This window comes from Balearica regulorum, chromosome 10, assembly GCF_011004875.1.
Source record: "Balearica regulorum gibbericeps isolate bBalReg1 chromosome 10, bBalReg1.pri, whole genome shotgun sequence".
NCBI classification, from domain to species: domain Eukaryota; kingdom Metazoa; phylum Chordata; class Aves; order Gruiformes; family Gruidae; genus Balearica; species Balearica regulorum.
Window position 1 is genome coordinate 5,741,346 of NC_046193.1, and position 14,863 is coordinate 5,756,208.

At 43.8% G+C, this 14,863-nt stretch overlaps 1 protein-coding gene across 6 annotated transcripts in view; it reads right to left on the reverse strand.

The window, feature by feature from the left end:
- Nucleotides 1–352: 352 nt before the first annotated feature.
- HEMK1 (HemK methyltransferase 1, mitochondrial release factors N(5)-glutamine) overlaps nucleotides 353–14,863 on the reverse strand; it is a 32,556-nt gene continuing 18,045 nt past the window's right edge. For 4 of the 6 annotated variants that reach the window (XM_075762890.1, XM_075762889.1, XM_075762888.1 and 1 more), the window contains 7 exons: nucleotides 12,802–12,954; nucleotides 10,752–10,816; nucleotides 7,242–7,291; nucleotides 5,780–5,885; nucleotides 4,983–5,078; nucleotides 3,084–3,197; nucleotides 353–2,737 (listed from right to left, as the gene is read on the reverse strand). In XM_075762890.1, coding sequence (XP_075619005.1) covers nucleotides 2,701–2,737; nucleotides 3,084–3,197; nucleotides 4,983–5,078; nucleotides 5,780–5,885; nucleotides 7,242–7,291; nucleotides 10,752–10,816; nucleotides 12,802–12,954 — 621 coding nt within the window. In that variant the 3' untranslated portion in view covers nucleotides 353–2,700. The remainder of the gene's footprint in view (nucleotides 2,738–3,083; nucleotides 3,198–4,982; nucleotides 5,079–5,779; nucleotides 5,886–7,241; nucleotides 7,292–10,751; nucleotides 10,817–12,801; nucleotides 12,955–14,863) is intronic. The other 2 variants (XM_075762891.1, XM_075762892.1) reach the window with 2 other exon arrangements.

The window sequence follows — 14,863 nt, forward strand, 5'->3', positions numbered from 1 at the left end:
GAGCTCACATGCACAGTATATTGCTGGCATCAGCTGAGCCTCCCGCTCACAGGCAACAAAGACAACACAGACATGGTCCGGTGCTTTAGCAAGGGTGCTGGGAATGCCTGTGGTTCCTTAAAATCACCATCTCCAAAAAGCTCTGCAGTGCTTCTGTACCAAAATGAGCCTGGGCCAATATGCATAAAGCACTGAAGAACATATTGTACTACCAGCACATTCCCTCAGATGTGACTCTGACAAATCCAGCCTCTTGGGAGGAACAGCAATTTTTCTCCATTCTTGTCTTTATGAGAAGGTCAGCAGCACCACGTGATTTTCTGAGACATATAACCACTATGCAACACAAACCCACAGAAATGCAAGCATTTTTATTATTGCTTTAGCTATAAATATAGGAATTTAACACTTGTCCTACTGGATTAGACCAAGAGCCTGCCTCATAAAGCGTCCTGCTCAGAGCTCTGACAAGTGATTGATGCTTCTGAGAAAAGGCACACCGCTTTCTGCAGCCCAGGCACCAGCGCTCTGAGAGGGACATCTAACTCTAGTCTGCTGAAGGGAATCAGCCTACCCCTTGAAGAATGCAATATGATGCCGTTAAACGCTCTTATAAGCCAGTAAACTATGCAGCTTTTAAAGTATCCCGCAGAAGTAAGCTCTGTGGGTTGCCCTGTTTCATACATAAACACTGCTGATACCCAGATGAAATCTATGAACTTTGTTTAAAAATTAAATTTAAAGAAATAAGTCTGACAAACTGAACTTTAAAAAAGACCCTAAACTATTATTTTAAAAAACTCAAACAAACAAAACACCACCTCTTTGGCTAGAATTTCTACTCACAGCTCTAGCAGGCAAAACTGCCAGAAATCAGCAGTGCTGGAACTTTATTTCCAAACCTAGGATGAAGAGCACTTTAACTGAACTTCTTTAGTTCTCTCCTTGCCTAGATTTCCTCGACTGTGTTTAACCAGGGCAGGTGTACTGCAGTCCAGAGAAGGCTTATAACTTCAAGTAAAAAGCATATGGGACATGGTAAACAACTGAGGGGTGCAGAATGGTGGGAAGTTAAATGCAGTGTGAGTGGTATGATGGGGTGAAGGGCCAGTCTGTGAACAAAGCTGTAAAAGCCCAGAGGGTGGGGAGAGGATCCAAGTGGAGACCCAAGTGCTGGTACATCAGAGAGTGCTCAGGTATCTGTGGAAAAGCAGGACCGATGTTCAAGAGCTAAAAAGTGAGTGAAAGAGCCGGGAATGTGAGTGTGGGAGAGGGGAAAAGGACTAGCAGTATTAGTGCTCACGTAAAGCCCTCCGAATCTGCTGCAGCTTTCCAAACAGATGCAGTTTGCTGATGCAGCTCCTACCTAATGTTTCTGGGCAGGCACTCCCAGTTCAGCCTGGACAGAGAGCCTGATAGGACCTGTCACTGTCTGGACGCTTTCACCCTCTACTGAACGCTCACCTCCACTGGCCCAGCAAGTGTTTCCATTCAGACTGGCAGACCAGATCCTTCAGTTTGCTTTCTTGCCTTCCTTCCCTGGCTAGCTATAGTCAGAAAGGGAACTTGCAACACTGGAAACAACATGAAGCAGCTTGAATTTAATCCTGCCATTATTTATAATGTCGTGATGCTGACTGTCCATTTCAGGGGCTTCTCTCAGTGTTGTTTCAGGCAGCCTGACTCTGAGTCATCCTTCTCAAAGAAACAGACCTCAGCTATTCCCACGGCTGTCAAGAGTCAGGTCCTACTCCAAACTTAGCCTGTTGTCAAATTTTGTACAAGTCATTTCACCTCCTGTTTTTCAACTTCTCCATCTGCAAAACTGGAGTAGTTATTCTGGCCTTCTTTGTAGAGTCTTGCATTTAAATGCCTTACATGGAAGTTAAGCATTTCTATTACTATGAGAAGCAATGTGCGGGGGTGCCTGACGTTTATTCAGGTCTGCTAGCACGTTTGAGAATGTAATTGCCCAGCAATTCTTGTAAGGACACTGATCTGGAACACTATCTTTATTACAGTGTTTTGATTGTTTCTGGCAGCATCCACCAAGTGTCAGGTGCTGTAGATTCAGATGGTGTAACGTGCACTGATCCTTCAATGACACGTCACTCAGCAGGACTGGGAAATGAAGGCTGCTTTGCTGTTGGAGATCTACTCCAAGGCATCAGGATCCTGGAATGGAACTGAATTTGAAATGTGCAGGTTAGTCATGTCCCATTATATCAGCAAATCCATATGCTGATATAAGCCAGAGTTTGGACCCATCATCCAATCTGATCACATTCTATATAAATTTAACTCAAGGCCAAAAAAAAAAAAAAAAAAAGAATGAAATTCTTTCTAGGTCAAATGAGTGATCTGACATGTTGAGAAGTTGTATTTTTAATGAAATATCTGGAGCTGTGAACTCTTCCATATTGGCTCCTGAGATTAATGAGTCACTTTAGCAGAGCAAACTAAAAAGTTGCATGCAATTCCCGGAGGAAAGTGAAACACTTTTACATGCTGTGCTGAACTTCTACATCTCTGGATGAAGTCTGTATCAGGAAACAAGGGGGTCTGCCGCTGCATGGAGAGTTCAATGCACTGGGGAACGAAGTGCAGATTCTTTTTGCCACGCAGAGTTTTCAATAAGCTGTTCAGCAGGGCTAACCAGCAAAAAGCATACTGCAAGAAGAGTTATTTCTGGTACAGTTGTCACCTGCTTTGGTTTTGGATGTGCAGAAACCTAGGCCTGTGGGAAAAAGAATGATCAGAGATTGAAGTCTTGCTAGGGAGAACATGCCTCTACCTCCATCCTATAAAAGCAGCTATTTTCCAATAGCAATGATCTCACCAGAGCTAGTCACCCCATCAGAAATGCTTATCTGCACCAGAATTTGTGACTCAGAAACACTTGCCAGGCTATCTGAGGATATGAAAAGGTTGAGATACTTGAAGGAAGCCCCTGTTTCCTTAAAGGCCAGCTTCAGCTGTGGGCTTTCTCTGAGTTCATTCAACATATCAGAGTGCAGGGACATAGTCTACAAAGGACACAGGCCTATACCTGAAGCAAAAATCTGCAGGTAAAAAGGACTTACTTGCCACAGAAGTCCTTGTGAATGGCACGAAGGACAAGTAGTAAGTTGGGGTGTGCCTGTAGCCAGTTCTCCACCATATTTGGGTGTCTGGGATCAACTTCCAAAAGCACACTCCTGAAAGGACACATTTGAGAGTAGAAAGTGGGGAGATACACACATTTAGGTTGCTAAACTGATACAAATTAGGTCTGTCTTTCTGGATGACTACTATCAGTGCAGGAAATGAGAAGGTCAACGAACACACTGCAATCCAATAATCCTAAACCAGATCATAGCTGACCACTTAAGATGCTGATCCCAACTGCCTCCCTCAGGGGAAGAAAGCATGGATCTTGAGGGGAATTTTCATGGTATTCCTCTGTGTGAGCAGTTAAACCCTTGCATCAAGATGTAAGGATCCCTTTTGAACCCCATGCAGAGATACCACCAGCTTTGTCTTTCTGAAGTTCCCAAAGATTTAAGGCCAGAATGAAGTTTTATGATGCAAATGCATGAAAACTGAGCACTGGACTGGCAGCATGAAGTTCCTCTTTGCATAAGCAGGGTGATGTTAAGTCCCAGTAGCGAGATTTATAAAGTACAAGTTAGTACACAGTACTAACGTCTCCATAAATCAGTTATGAAACACCACCAGCATTCAGACTTACACAGAGGACTGTTCAAAGGAGAGTGCAGCAGTGATAAGGCACTGTTGATCAGACAACCTCAGTTAGTACACCAGGGCTATTTCCATCTCTGCTGCAGCCAGGCTTTACGACGCCAGGCTCATTTCTGAGTTTCCACTCCCACAACGAGGCAGAACCACCCTGGCTTACAGGCACGTGGAGACGATGGAACTGGTTACAGCCTGCGACGGCGCAGCAAGATACAAGTTTAACAGGCAAAGAACAAAGGCCAAGCCCCAATAATACACTCTCCTGAGAATTCCTAAAACATCCCACACTGAATACTCCCTATAAATTCACCAAACGAACTACAAGCTGGGTGTGGATCTCATTCCTGACCTTAAAAAGCCTCCACTCCTCAACGGGGGCTCCACCTTATAAAACAAGCAAGAAGGGAAGTTAAAAATAATAATCCTAACAAACAACCCCACAGGACCAATCTCTGTTGCTGGCAAGTTCTGAGGAGCATCTTCTGCTGTTGTGGTCATGCAAAGCATGAGGAATAAATTCTTTTGCATGCAGTATGCCTCTCAATATTCCTGTTCCTCTTCTCAAAACAGCAGATTTTTCAATGACCTCTCTTATGCTGGTAAAATGTCAGGAATTTTCAATAGGATATGTGAATGCTCTGGCACAACACATGTTTGGGTATCAGCATGTTGATCTTTAAGCACAAAATGGATCCCACATGACAGAGAAAAGGAACCCTCAGTCTTGAGTATTAACCGTGGAGAAATCTAACATTTAAGAAACTAGCCCCGGCTGATGATCTTTCCCCTGGGATATTCAGCATTGTATCCTGGCACAATAAACAAGTTTCCCCTAATTAAAGGGTGGGAGGGAAGTAGAGATCTACATCCATTCTCACAGAGTTCTATATTGCTTCACGTTCAATCAGTTATTCTGCTTAGAAAGCTTCCAGTTTTTGCACTCTTTCTTTTTCTGCTGCTCTTTCATGTTCTTTTTGCTGCTGCTTTGACCTTTAAAGATTCTCACTTCACTAATGACTAGGAGACACCACTACTGGTCAAGGAAGGCTCATATTCCTTTATTAACCAATTTCAAGTTAATTTTGCCTATACACATGACTTTTTTAAACTGCTATTATTAGATGAGGAAGAATGGACATTTTTGCAATTATTTTCCCTCTGTACCTTCCTGTATAAAAAGAAAGTAGAAGTTATAGAAGTGAATAGACAAAAGACATGAAATTCAAATAGAGAACAATGCTTACCCAGAATCCTTCAGAAGAGAAGGAGCCAGAGTCAGAATTGTTTTGATGACTCTCATCCCATCATCTCCCCCATCCAGTGCATCAAGGTCCTCATAGCTGGAGTGCGGGAATAAGACAAGATTAACAGCAATTCATGTGGCATGAGCCAAGCCCTCGAGGATTCACTGCCTTCGAGGCTGGACTGCCTTCGAACCTAGCAGAGTGAATTAGGATGTAGAAAGCTCATCTTTCAGAGTCTGCTCTGGTGCACATCTTGGACAGAGGTGGGCGCAGGACTTTGTCCTGATACGCACGACAATCAATTCGGAGGAAGAACCAGCACGCACAAAGTAGTTCCACATCCCAAAAGAGCTTACTTATATTTGTGTGGGTTTGTTTGCTTAAGACAAGTATTGGCATGAGAATGGGTTGCAGCATTTTCACTGAAGTGTTTTTTCCATCACAAAAAGCTGCTCAGATTACTTGTACTTTCTTTCATAAAGTGAACCCAATTATTTAAAAAAAAAAAAGAAAAGAAAAAATGAAGGTCTAACAGGAAAAACTGAAGCAGTTATGGAATTGAAAACTTGTTAATTTCAGATTGTGTGCTTTTTCCACTTTTATAAATATTTAAAATACTTCTGATACTGTTTCAGACCTGTAAGCAGTATCAATGTAACACTGCATTATTATATACCACATAAACGCACCTACACTATGTACACGTATATTACCTTTGCATGTTTTGTGTGTAATATAAGGAAGCAGAGAGAAAACTTTGCTTCAAGGATGAGGAGAAGAAAAATCTATTTGATTACCGGAAGATTTCTGCATCCAACGAAGCCATGTCTTCATGGAAGACGTATGGGGGGTTACTGACTATAAAGTCTACGGGGCCCCAGAGTAGCAGCTGCTTGGCAGAACCTAGAAAAGAAAAAGAATCACAACCAGCTCTCAACCACAGCAATCTTCTTGTATGCTCAGTGTCAAAATCCTATCCAGGGAACTCTCTCACACATGCCCATGTGTGTTTGGCTCTGCTTTTATCTAATACAATTTTAACCTATTTCTTTTTGGGATAGCCTGGCCTGCTCACTCTCCCACCTTGAATGCGAGAGTGATACAAAGCTAAGCACAGGCAAAGTATCATTTTTGCAGATCAACAGTCCCACCTAGCGGAACACGTTACAAAGCACCTTGATGCTCTGGAGCTCTGTGCCCATCTAGATCTAAAGCAACAACCAGAACTTGAGAGAGCCCACAAAGACCCAGACTAGCTGTCAGGATGCATATCCTTCCCCTTATAAGAGCTGCAGAAAGACCTCCAAGGAGCAAAAGAGCCAGGCCCCCTCAGCAGCATCAACTATCTAACGGCTGGCTCTTCTGCAGACAAGGGTCAGCTCACTACGCTCATGCTACGGTCTGGACTGACGCATACCAGCCCTAAATCAGACATCATGTAACGGTGTGAGTGTGGCACTGTCCTCAGGCCAGCCTCCTGGCACAGGGCATACCCATGCAGATGCAATGCCAACACAGCTACGTGGCTTTTGGACCAGAGCTGGCTGGCTTTACTGCTGTTTGGAGTATGGGCAGCACAAATTTAGATTTGCAGATAGAAGACTGTGCAGACATACCCCTAAGAGGCAGTACAGTGTCAAAAACAATAGTGTCAGAATGACACTATGAATCTACAGTGCTGTAGCTCCTGGCTAAGAAACCACTGAGCACATATCCACCTAACCAGATAAGCCTCACCAAATGGCAGTTTTAACTGGTTTCAGCCAGGTTCGGGGAAGACAATGGGTATCCTTCCCTGGTTCAGCTCACCTAATTTCAGGTGAATAAGGCTGGGCATTTAATCTAAGCTAAATATCTGGCCTCCCTCTAACATCAATGGGTAGACAGGCACATAGATGTTTATCTAAAGCATCCATGTCAGCATAGAATGAGCTACACTCTAGATATTTGCCTCTCCCCAGTAACACTAGAGAGCACCTGGACTACCAGCTCAGACACAACCATTAGACACCTAAACCCAGGAACAATTCACCTTCTGATGTAGTCAGGGACTTCTCTCAGCTGATCATCTGGCCTGGAGATCTCTGATGGGAAAAGCTTCACTGGCTTACTTCTTACTGACCTTTTTTTCTAACTTCAACACCCTCCCAACACCTGCATCCCGAAGGGGTCCCTTGGCTGCCTCTCACGCCTGCCTCCTCCCACCAGAGTAAAAAAAGGAGAAAGACAAAAGGGGATTATAACAATGAAAACAATTACTGTATGAAACATCATGATGGAGGATGTGGATCCTGTCCTGGAGTTGCAGCCTGTAAAATTCCAGGTGCAAGAGCAGAAAGAAGAAAGATTAGGAGGCATGTTTATGTAGATTCACAACCAGCACATTCTATAAACAGATCATTAAATATCACACCTCTTATCTGACACACACATATCCTACCCCACTAACTGCAGCTGGATTCTTCCCAAGCCACAAGGGAAGTTTAGGATCTGCTCTTTGCCCCGTGAACAATGTTCAAAGCAAAGAGCATACTATGCACCCGTGCTGATTCCAGGGTGCAGCTCCTGTGCACCTAAAACATGTATGCATCACCCCTTGCCATATATACAGCAGTATTCCCTCACCCTGCTGAACATTAACTACATCTCCAAGGTGTCCCCCAGGTAAGCTCACTATCCCCCCCCCCCCCCCAAAAAAAAAAAAAGCCAATCACAACAAAATCACTTGTTTCAAATACGTAAACCTGCTATTATAAGTGGAAACAACACGCTCACATTTGCCATGTTCTTTCTCCAGCTCCTTTGATAACCTAGATCTTAACAGTGTTCTGGCATCTGAGAGTATTTTCTAGGCATCTTTGGATCTCATCTCACATGCCAACATTAACGTGACGAGATGTTCCTGCACACTACCAGGAGGCCAGCACATGCCGTGCAGCAGAACCCCAGTGCCAGACACAGAGCTAAGAAAAGGGAATCCTTTAGGAACAGCTCATGCACAGACTGTACAATACAATATATTTAAAATACAAACTAGCATCTCTCAGATGCTAGTTTCTAACTCATGATCTTTCTTGCCCCTGACATCTCTGTGCACATTAATTGGGAAACATGGTCAGTGCCTTTCATCTGCAGACAGATGTCCCCAGGGTGCTCACATCAGCAGAACCCCTGAAGGCACTGGAAGACACAAACACCTCTCTTTTACCTGTAACAAGTGAGCAAGTAAGCATGCTGGCTTGCTATTTTTAAGAAACCGGTCTTTAAACACGTTGGTATTTATTAGGGAGAAATCTTGGCCAAGATTCTGAGTTAACTCACTGCACTAATCCAAGGTAGAACAGCCTTGGGACTGCCAGACTGCCACTGCACGGTGCTCCAGTCTGTCACAACCTGGCATGATCTGTCCCTTGCTCCCAGCTGGCTACAGAATATGTTCCCTGCCATGGAAAAATAGTTGAGACAGTGATCCCCTTAAAACTTAGGAATCCTGAGCAAAGTTCCCTTGATGCTCCTGGGACAGGAAAGAGGCCAGTCTGAAAGTAGCCTTGATGCTTGGTGACAGCCTGATACTACAGGAGAGGTCACAGAAACAGAGAGTATGAGACAGCAAGGAAGGAATAGAACCTCTCATTCCTCAGCTGGTCCACCCACCAAAATACCTCTCTTCTCACCAGGTTTGCCTCTGGCTTTTGTGAAGACATTTAAGCAACATCAGAGGAAGCACTTTGCAAAGTCAGAAAGACAAGGCTGGTCAAGATCGGCTGGTGGAGAAAGACTCCAAGGCTTCCACAGGAGATGCCATTCCCCAGCTACAAGAGCCCATTGTGGCAGAGAGTCTGCACTGTCCCCTAACTCCTGTCCTCATGCAGTCAAGGTCTAGAGAAAACAAAACCGCCCAGCTCTTCCCAGTATGTTTTCTCCTCCTCCTGTAACACCTCAGGGCTATCCAACGTGGTTCATAGAGCATGCTGCGACAAAGGCGTTATACCCAAGTCCTACTTGCCTTTGCTGAGGGCCCATGGTACCGCCCTGTCAGCATAGACAGGCATCAAGAAAGGGAGGGATTGCTGCATCTGTCTGCAATGTGCCCAGACGGGCCATCTGGCACTGGGATTGATTTAGTGAGAGCAAGACTCACCTAAGCATCTAGAGAACACAGCTGTGATAAGGGAGCTCTGAAAAGAAGGCAGGAACCAAGCTGGCTTCAGTCATGCAGTAACATAGCTTATCCTACTGGCTTCTCTCCCAAGAGCTAGAGGGCACCATGCCATGGACAAGATCACAAGGACACAATGAAAATATCCATAGAGAAATATGAGGTTCTCTGGCACTGCATTTACACTCCCTCTGCCACTCTTGAGACAACAAGCAATGTTAATAACAAGACTATTTTTTCCAGATGCCAGAGCAATAATCTACCAAGGAGGCAAAGATCTGGCCTTCTTTTATTATATGTATGAAAAATTGCAACAGAACTTGATTTGACACTGACAAATCAGAAGGGCTCTGCTCCCCACTCCCTATAACTGGACTAGGAGGCAAAGGGTAATAGTGAGGTGACAAGTTTGGGAAGGGCTTGTGTCCTACACATCACTTCAGACTCACATAAGAGCTGAGATTGGGTTGCGAGAAGTGAAGAGATGCAGCTCAGTGCAGCCAGAAACACAAGTAGCCTGCCTCTGCAGCCCCAATGCTGGCAGCAGCTTGGGAAAAAAGGGTATGTGGGTTGTGTGGACAGAAATGCCAGGTAATGAGCACTACTTAAGACTCACAGCTGTACTAGACTCCATAAGAGGTAGCAATAGGAATCCTTTCTGAGACTGCTCTAATTAATGCATAGGCCCAGCAGTTTCTAAGGATACATACTAGAGCTCTGTACCTTTTACAATGTCTATAGACTGGGATCCTGGACTCAAAAGCACACTGAGATTCTAGTTCTGGTGCTTGTTATGATAGTGACAGTCCAGAATAACCTGGGTTAAGAAGAACTAGCTGAGGAAACAGGGCCACTGGGAAGGACAAAGACAACCTGATACAGAGCTGTGCTGACTTCAGGCACAAGATGCTTGACTCCTTGCAGGGAGGGTTGGACTAGATGACCTTTAAAGGTCCCTTCCCACCCAAACTATTCTATGATTCCATGATTCAGCAGCTTGGAACATCCAGCCACAGCATAGGCATCTTGCAAACAGCACAGGACCCAGCAGCACCATTCTCACCAAACCCAAGAGTGCAAGGAGGATGCTAAAGGACACCACACTAGCACATCAGAGTGAAGGTGGCTTTTTGAATGCGTGACCTTATATCTAGAGGAACAATGACAGAAACAAGCACAACAATGATATAGGGAGCCAGAGAGAGAAAAGTTCAGGCTATACCTGTCCTTAACCTCCTAAGTGACATATACATTCTTACTACCTGCTGCCTTCAGTTTCCCAAGTTCAGAGAAAGGGATGAGAGTAGTTACTGTGGAACACCTTGAAAACCCTTGCAAAGACAGACAGCATTTAAATACTGTTGTTTTATTTAGGCTGCTGTCTTTGCAAAGTGCATTCACAAGTCAAAGGAAAAAAATATTCTGGTAAATATAAGCTTTTTTTTTTTTCTCTCAATTCTTACACACTTTAGGAGCTCAACCTAGGGAAACCACGGAAACATTCCCTGGTTTCCAGTAGTGATAAACATGAACCACATGCCCAAATATTGAGGAGTCTTTGTCCTTCTCAGACAACAATTTACAAAAATAGGTAATATGTGTGCTTGTACCTATGCGCATTCTCCCTGGTGAGATTCACAGCAGCCTTCTCTTTATCCATGGCTATCACCCGGCTCTGGGACAGAAAAAACAACAGCAAACAAATATTACAACATCAAGGTTCCCAAGCAGACGTGCTCTGCCAAAAAGGACATGCAAGATAAGACACTGTTCACTCTTGGCTCCTAAAAGGAATAGCTCATGAAGAATGCATCTCACAGCACTGACAGGATCACGAGTCACTTCTAGTAAGGCCACTAACTGACAGAAGAGACTCTGCAATGATGCCAGCAGCCTACCAAAATAGGCAGGCTTCTGACCAAGCCAACTCAGCTGACAACAATGGAATCATACTGACTCACATCACCTGACACATTCATAGCTCCTAGTAGTGTGAGACTCAACACTCTGGCTAGTCTGGGGTAGACACAGGTTAAAGGAAGATCATGTCCTAGGCTTCTCCTCTCTAATGCAGAGAGGATCCCTCCCAGCATTAACACAACCGCTCAGACAGAGGTTCTGGCATTTTCCACCTGTTATGCAGATGCCTTTTGCCTAGTTACCCCATTACAGTGCTTACACCAAATTCACTGTGTGTATTGACTGCGCGTACTTGACTGTATGTCAAGTATTTGAGACTCCTCTAGCATAACATTAAGAGATAGGACTACACAGATAAAGATTCGTTTGACCTTCCATTCCACCTTGGGAAAAGTGCAGGCAAAGGCCTGACTTGTTTTTGCTTTGCTTAATATTTTTTAACTACAGATGTTGGTAAGTATTTACATAGAGAAAGCATGCTCAAAGAAACTACTTTACACTGGGAGATGATGGTGTGATCAGCCATCATTCCAAGGGGGATTAATTTCACAGCCTGAGACTAGCACCCACACACATGAAGCTGACCCTTAAGGTGAAGGACATAGCTGAATCCATAAGTGAAAAGTTGCTGCTGTTTTCCCAACACCCTAGTGTCAAATTCTGCCCCAAACACTGAAGAGATCACACAGAGTGTAAACTCCACTTAGCTGTCAGTGTGGCTACCACTAACTCTTATCAGTCAAGGCTCCTTAATTTCTCTGGGCAGAGCAGTTTGTGTTAAGTCAGCTTGGAAAGGACTGTTATCAGTTACATGGACAGGCTGACCCAGCTCTTTAACTTAACAGGCAAGAAAAAGAGCGTGAAGTACAGCTCAGGAAATCCAGAGTAATTATACTTTGAAGTCATGAAGCTCAAGTATTAACCATATCAGGTCACTGGGAGAAGGAACACAGGCATCAACCTCTAATTCTTACACACCAAGCCTTACACTGCTACAAGAGGAGGGGCTGGCCACAGCAATTCTCATTCACGAGAAGGAACTGACTGCAATTTGGAGGAAAGGGGAACATTTTTCCCTTAACCACATGCAATGAGATCTTGGATTCACTTCTCTTTCTGCTTACCAACAGTAACTCAGTAAGCATGTTACATGCCACAACAATCAGGGACAAGAAAGGCTTTGGTCACCCAGATCTCAGTCCCCTTACTGCCCTTTTCACTCTGTTTAAAAGGTGTGGCTTGTTATTAGGGAACAAAGGACTTAAAAATAAAATGGTTTGGCAGTTGTGGCAGTGTGACATATGCTTGTCATATTGATACCAAGTACTGACACTTCTGTGGAATCCCTTCCCTATATTCATTTAGTCTTCAGTCTCCTAGAGACAAGATCTTTCGATTCACAGCAAGGTGATTTTTAGAGATGACTGCCCCATAAATTTGACTAAACCAACACCCATCAGCGCTTCAAGCTGTGATTAATAGTGAGCTGTGACAGCTAAAGAATGAGCACATTCACTTCCTCTGCTCTGATCATGTCTTGGCTGCTCCTGCAGACAGCTGGGGAGAGCAATTCCTAAATATCCCTCTTCTACCAAGTGTGAAGTTATGGAGCCTGACTGTCAGAGACCTTAGCTGCTGAAGTCCCATCAAAGCAAAGAAGTTTGTCAGTGAAGACTAGCAGAGTGGGATTCTCCTGTAACACAGGCATCTATTGTACCATGAGCACTGAAAAAAGCTCACCTGTGGCAGTTTGGACAACAGACTCAGAGCAATTGCTCCAGAGCCACAGCCAATCTCCAGGATCACAGGATGAGGGACAGGAACTGGGAAGCAGAGGCCTGAATTCTTCTCACATTTCCGAGATTCTTCCTCCACAACTAAAGAGACAAGATCCTAACAAAAAAAAAACCACAAAAAACCAAACAAATTTCTAAGGGAGCTGTTTTGACTCACACCTTTGTGGTCTGAGGACTGGAATTTAAATTTCTTGACTCTGTAGCCAAATGAAATGTATTTTTGTTGCTTATTTTTAAAACACAGCTGGCAGCAATGGAACCAGCATGCCAGAAGTCACTTCAGCTCCATCTCCCCCACAGGGTGCTTTGATTAGTAACCAAATCCTCAGGGTATAATTTCCCACAGATCCTCTGAAATCTTCTAGCACTGTTGGGAAAAACAATAACCAAACAGCTGGAGCGCATTAGCTTCTGCAACACAATATTATTTACTCAAAAATTCCAGCTTTCAGGATTTGTAAGTTTCAAAATTTAAGATTTCTACACTTTCTCAGTATGGTAAGTAATTTGGAGGCAGATGTACAGTTCCTAACGCCATCTAAACCAATAATCCAGCTTGCACATAAAAAGCAAAAGCAATGAATTACTAAATTACCCAAATGAGCAGCTCCCTGTGTGGATTTCAGATTATGGATGCCTCCATTTTGTTGTTATCAAGTCACACAGAAAAGATTTTCATCCATGCTCCTGGATCTCTATGATCACAGCTTCCTCCCTCCCATCAATCTCCTCTTTTTTTAAATCCCTTCACAATTTCATATAAAATCCAACACAGCATGAGAGGTCTCAAAGATATACAGTTTTAAGATTTGTGAAAATGAGTGACTGGCTACAAGAGAAAGCACACATGTGCCTCCCCCCAGACTGCAGCATGAACTTCCCTTGCTATTCACTGAAGAAAACTACAAGACAGAAACCTTATAAACACCAGTACAGAAACAAGCCCAAAGTGCTGCCCACAATGGCTAGGCTATTTCACTTGAGAGGTCTCCTCTTAGATCTCTCCTGTAAATCCAGAAAGCTTAACAAAATTTACAAAAGATAATTGGCTTGATTTTGCCAACAGTTAAAAATTAAAGACATTACCAAGAAAATTACTGGCTTTCCATTTTTAAAAAGAATCTTATATGTTCCTGGCATAAGCAGGAATATTTAAAAGCAACATGTCCTGGAAGGCAGGTCAGCTTCTCTTTAGTAAAGCAATGGCCTTTTTCAGGAGCCTAAACTTGGTATGCTGGTACATAAAGGCCTAAGCCCTTCCTGGATATATCACCCTAACTGGAGTGCAGTGTAATAGATGCCTTGTGCAAAGCTGTAGTTTTTATGAAGATATTTGTTGCTGTTGGTCATCCTTCATGCTAGGCCAATATGTATCTGCAGTAAGTAGGGAGGGAGGATACAAACAGGTATAAAAATGAAGCATAAGGGTAGATGAGATTCAGTGAAACATCCTCAGCAGCAGAGCACCTGAGACACGGGCTGTTTTGGCAGACAGCATTTTCTAAGGTTTCCCACAAGACACGAACTACTTTTGAACATATTAAAGTACTGTGCCCCTGCATGCAAGCACACACCCAGTGCGTGGAGAAGTGAAGCTTGCACTACTTCACAGCCTGGGATGGAGAAACAGGCATATTTCAACATTGTCCAGGCCTTGCAAAGCCAGGCAGCTTCGAACTGCTCCAGTTTAATACAATCCTTTGCCTGTTGATTCCTCCCACTGAAAGAGCCTGGAAGCATAAGGAAAGTTTTGGGTTATTTGAATGTGTAAACACTCCATATTTTTTACTAGTAACATTACTTCTTCAGAAGAGTGGAGGGCACTCTTCTGAGAGGCCTCTCTCTGAGGTGTGTCTTCACTGCAAAGCTCAGTTTGGTGACTGATTCCTCAGCCAGGTGTGACGAGCCACACTGCAATGCCCTACCCTGGTTACCGTGTTGTTACTGGCATTGCAGTCATAAGGGAGTTTTGCTAACAGCCTCCAGAATGACATATTCCTTCTGTT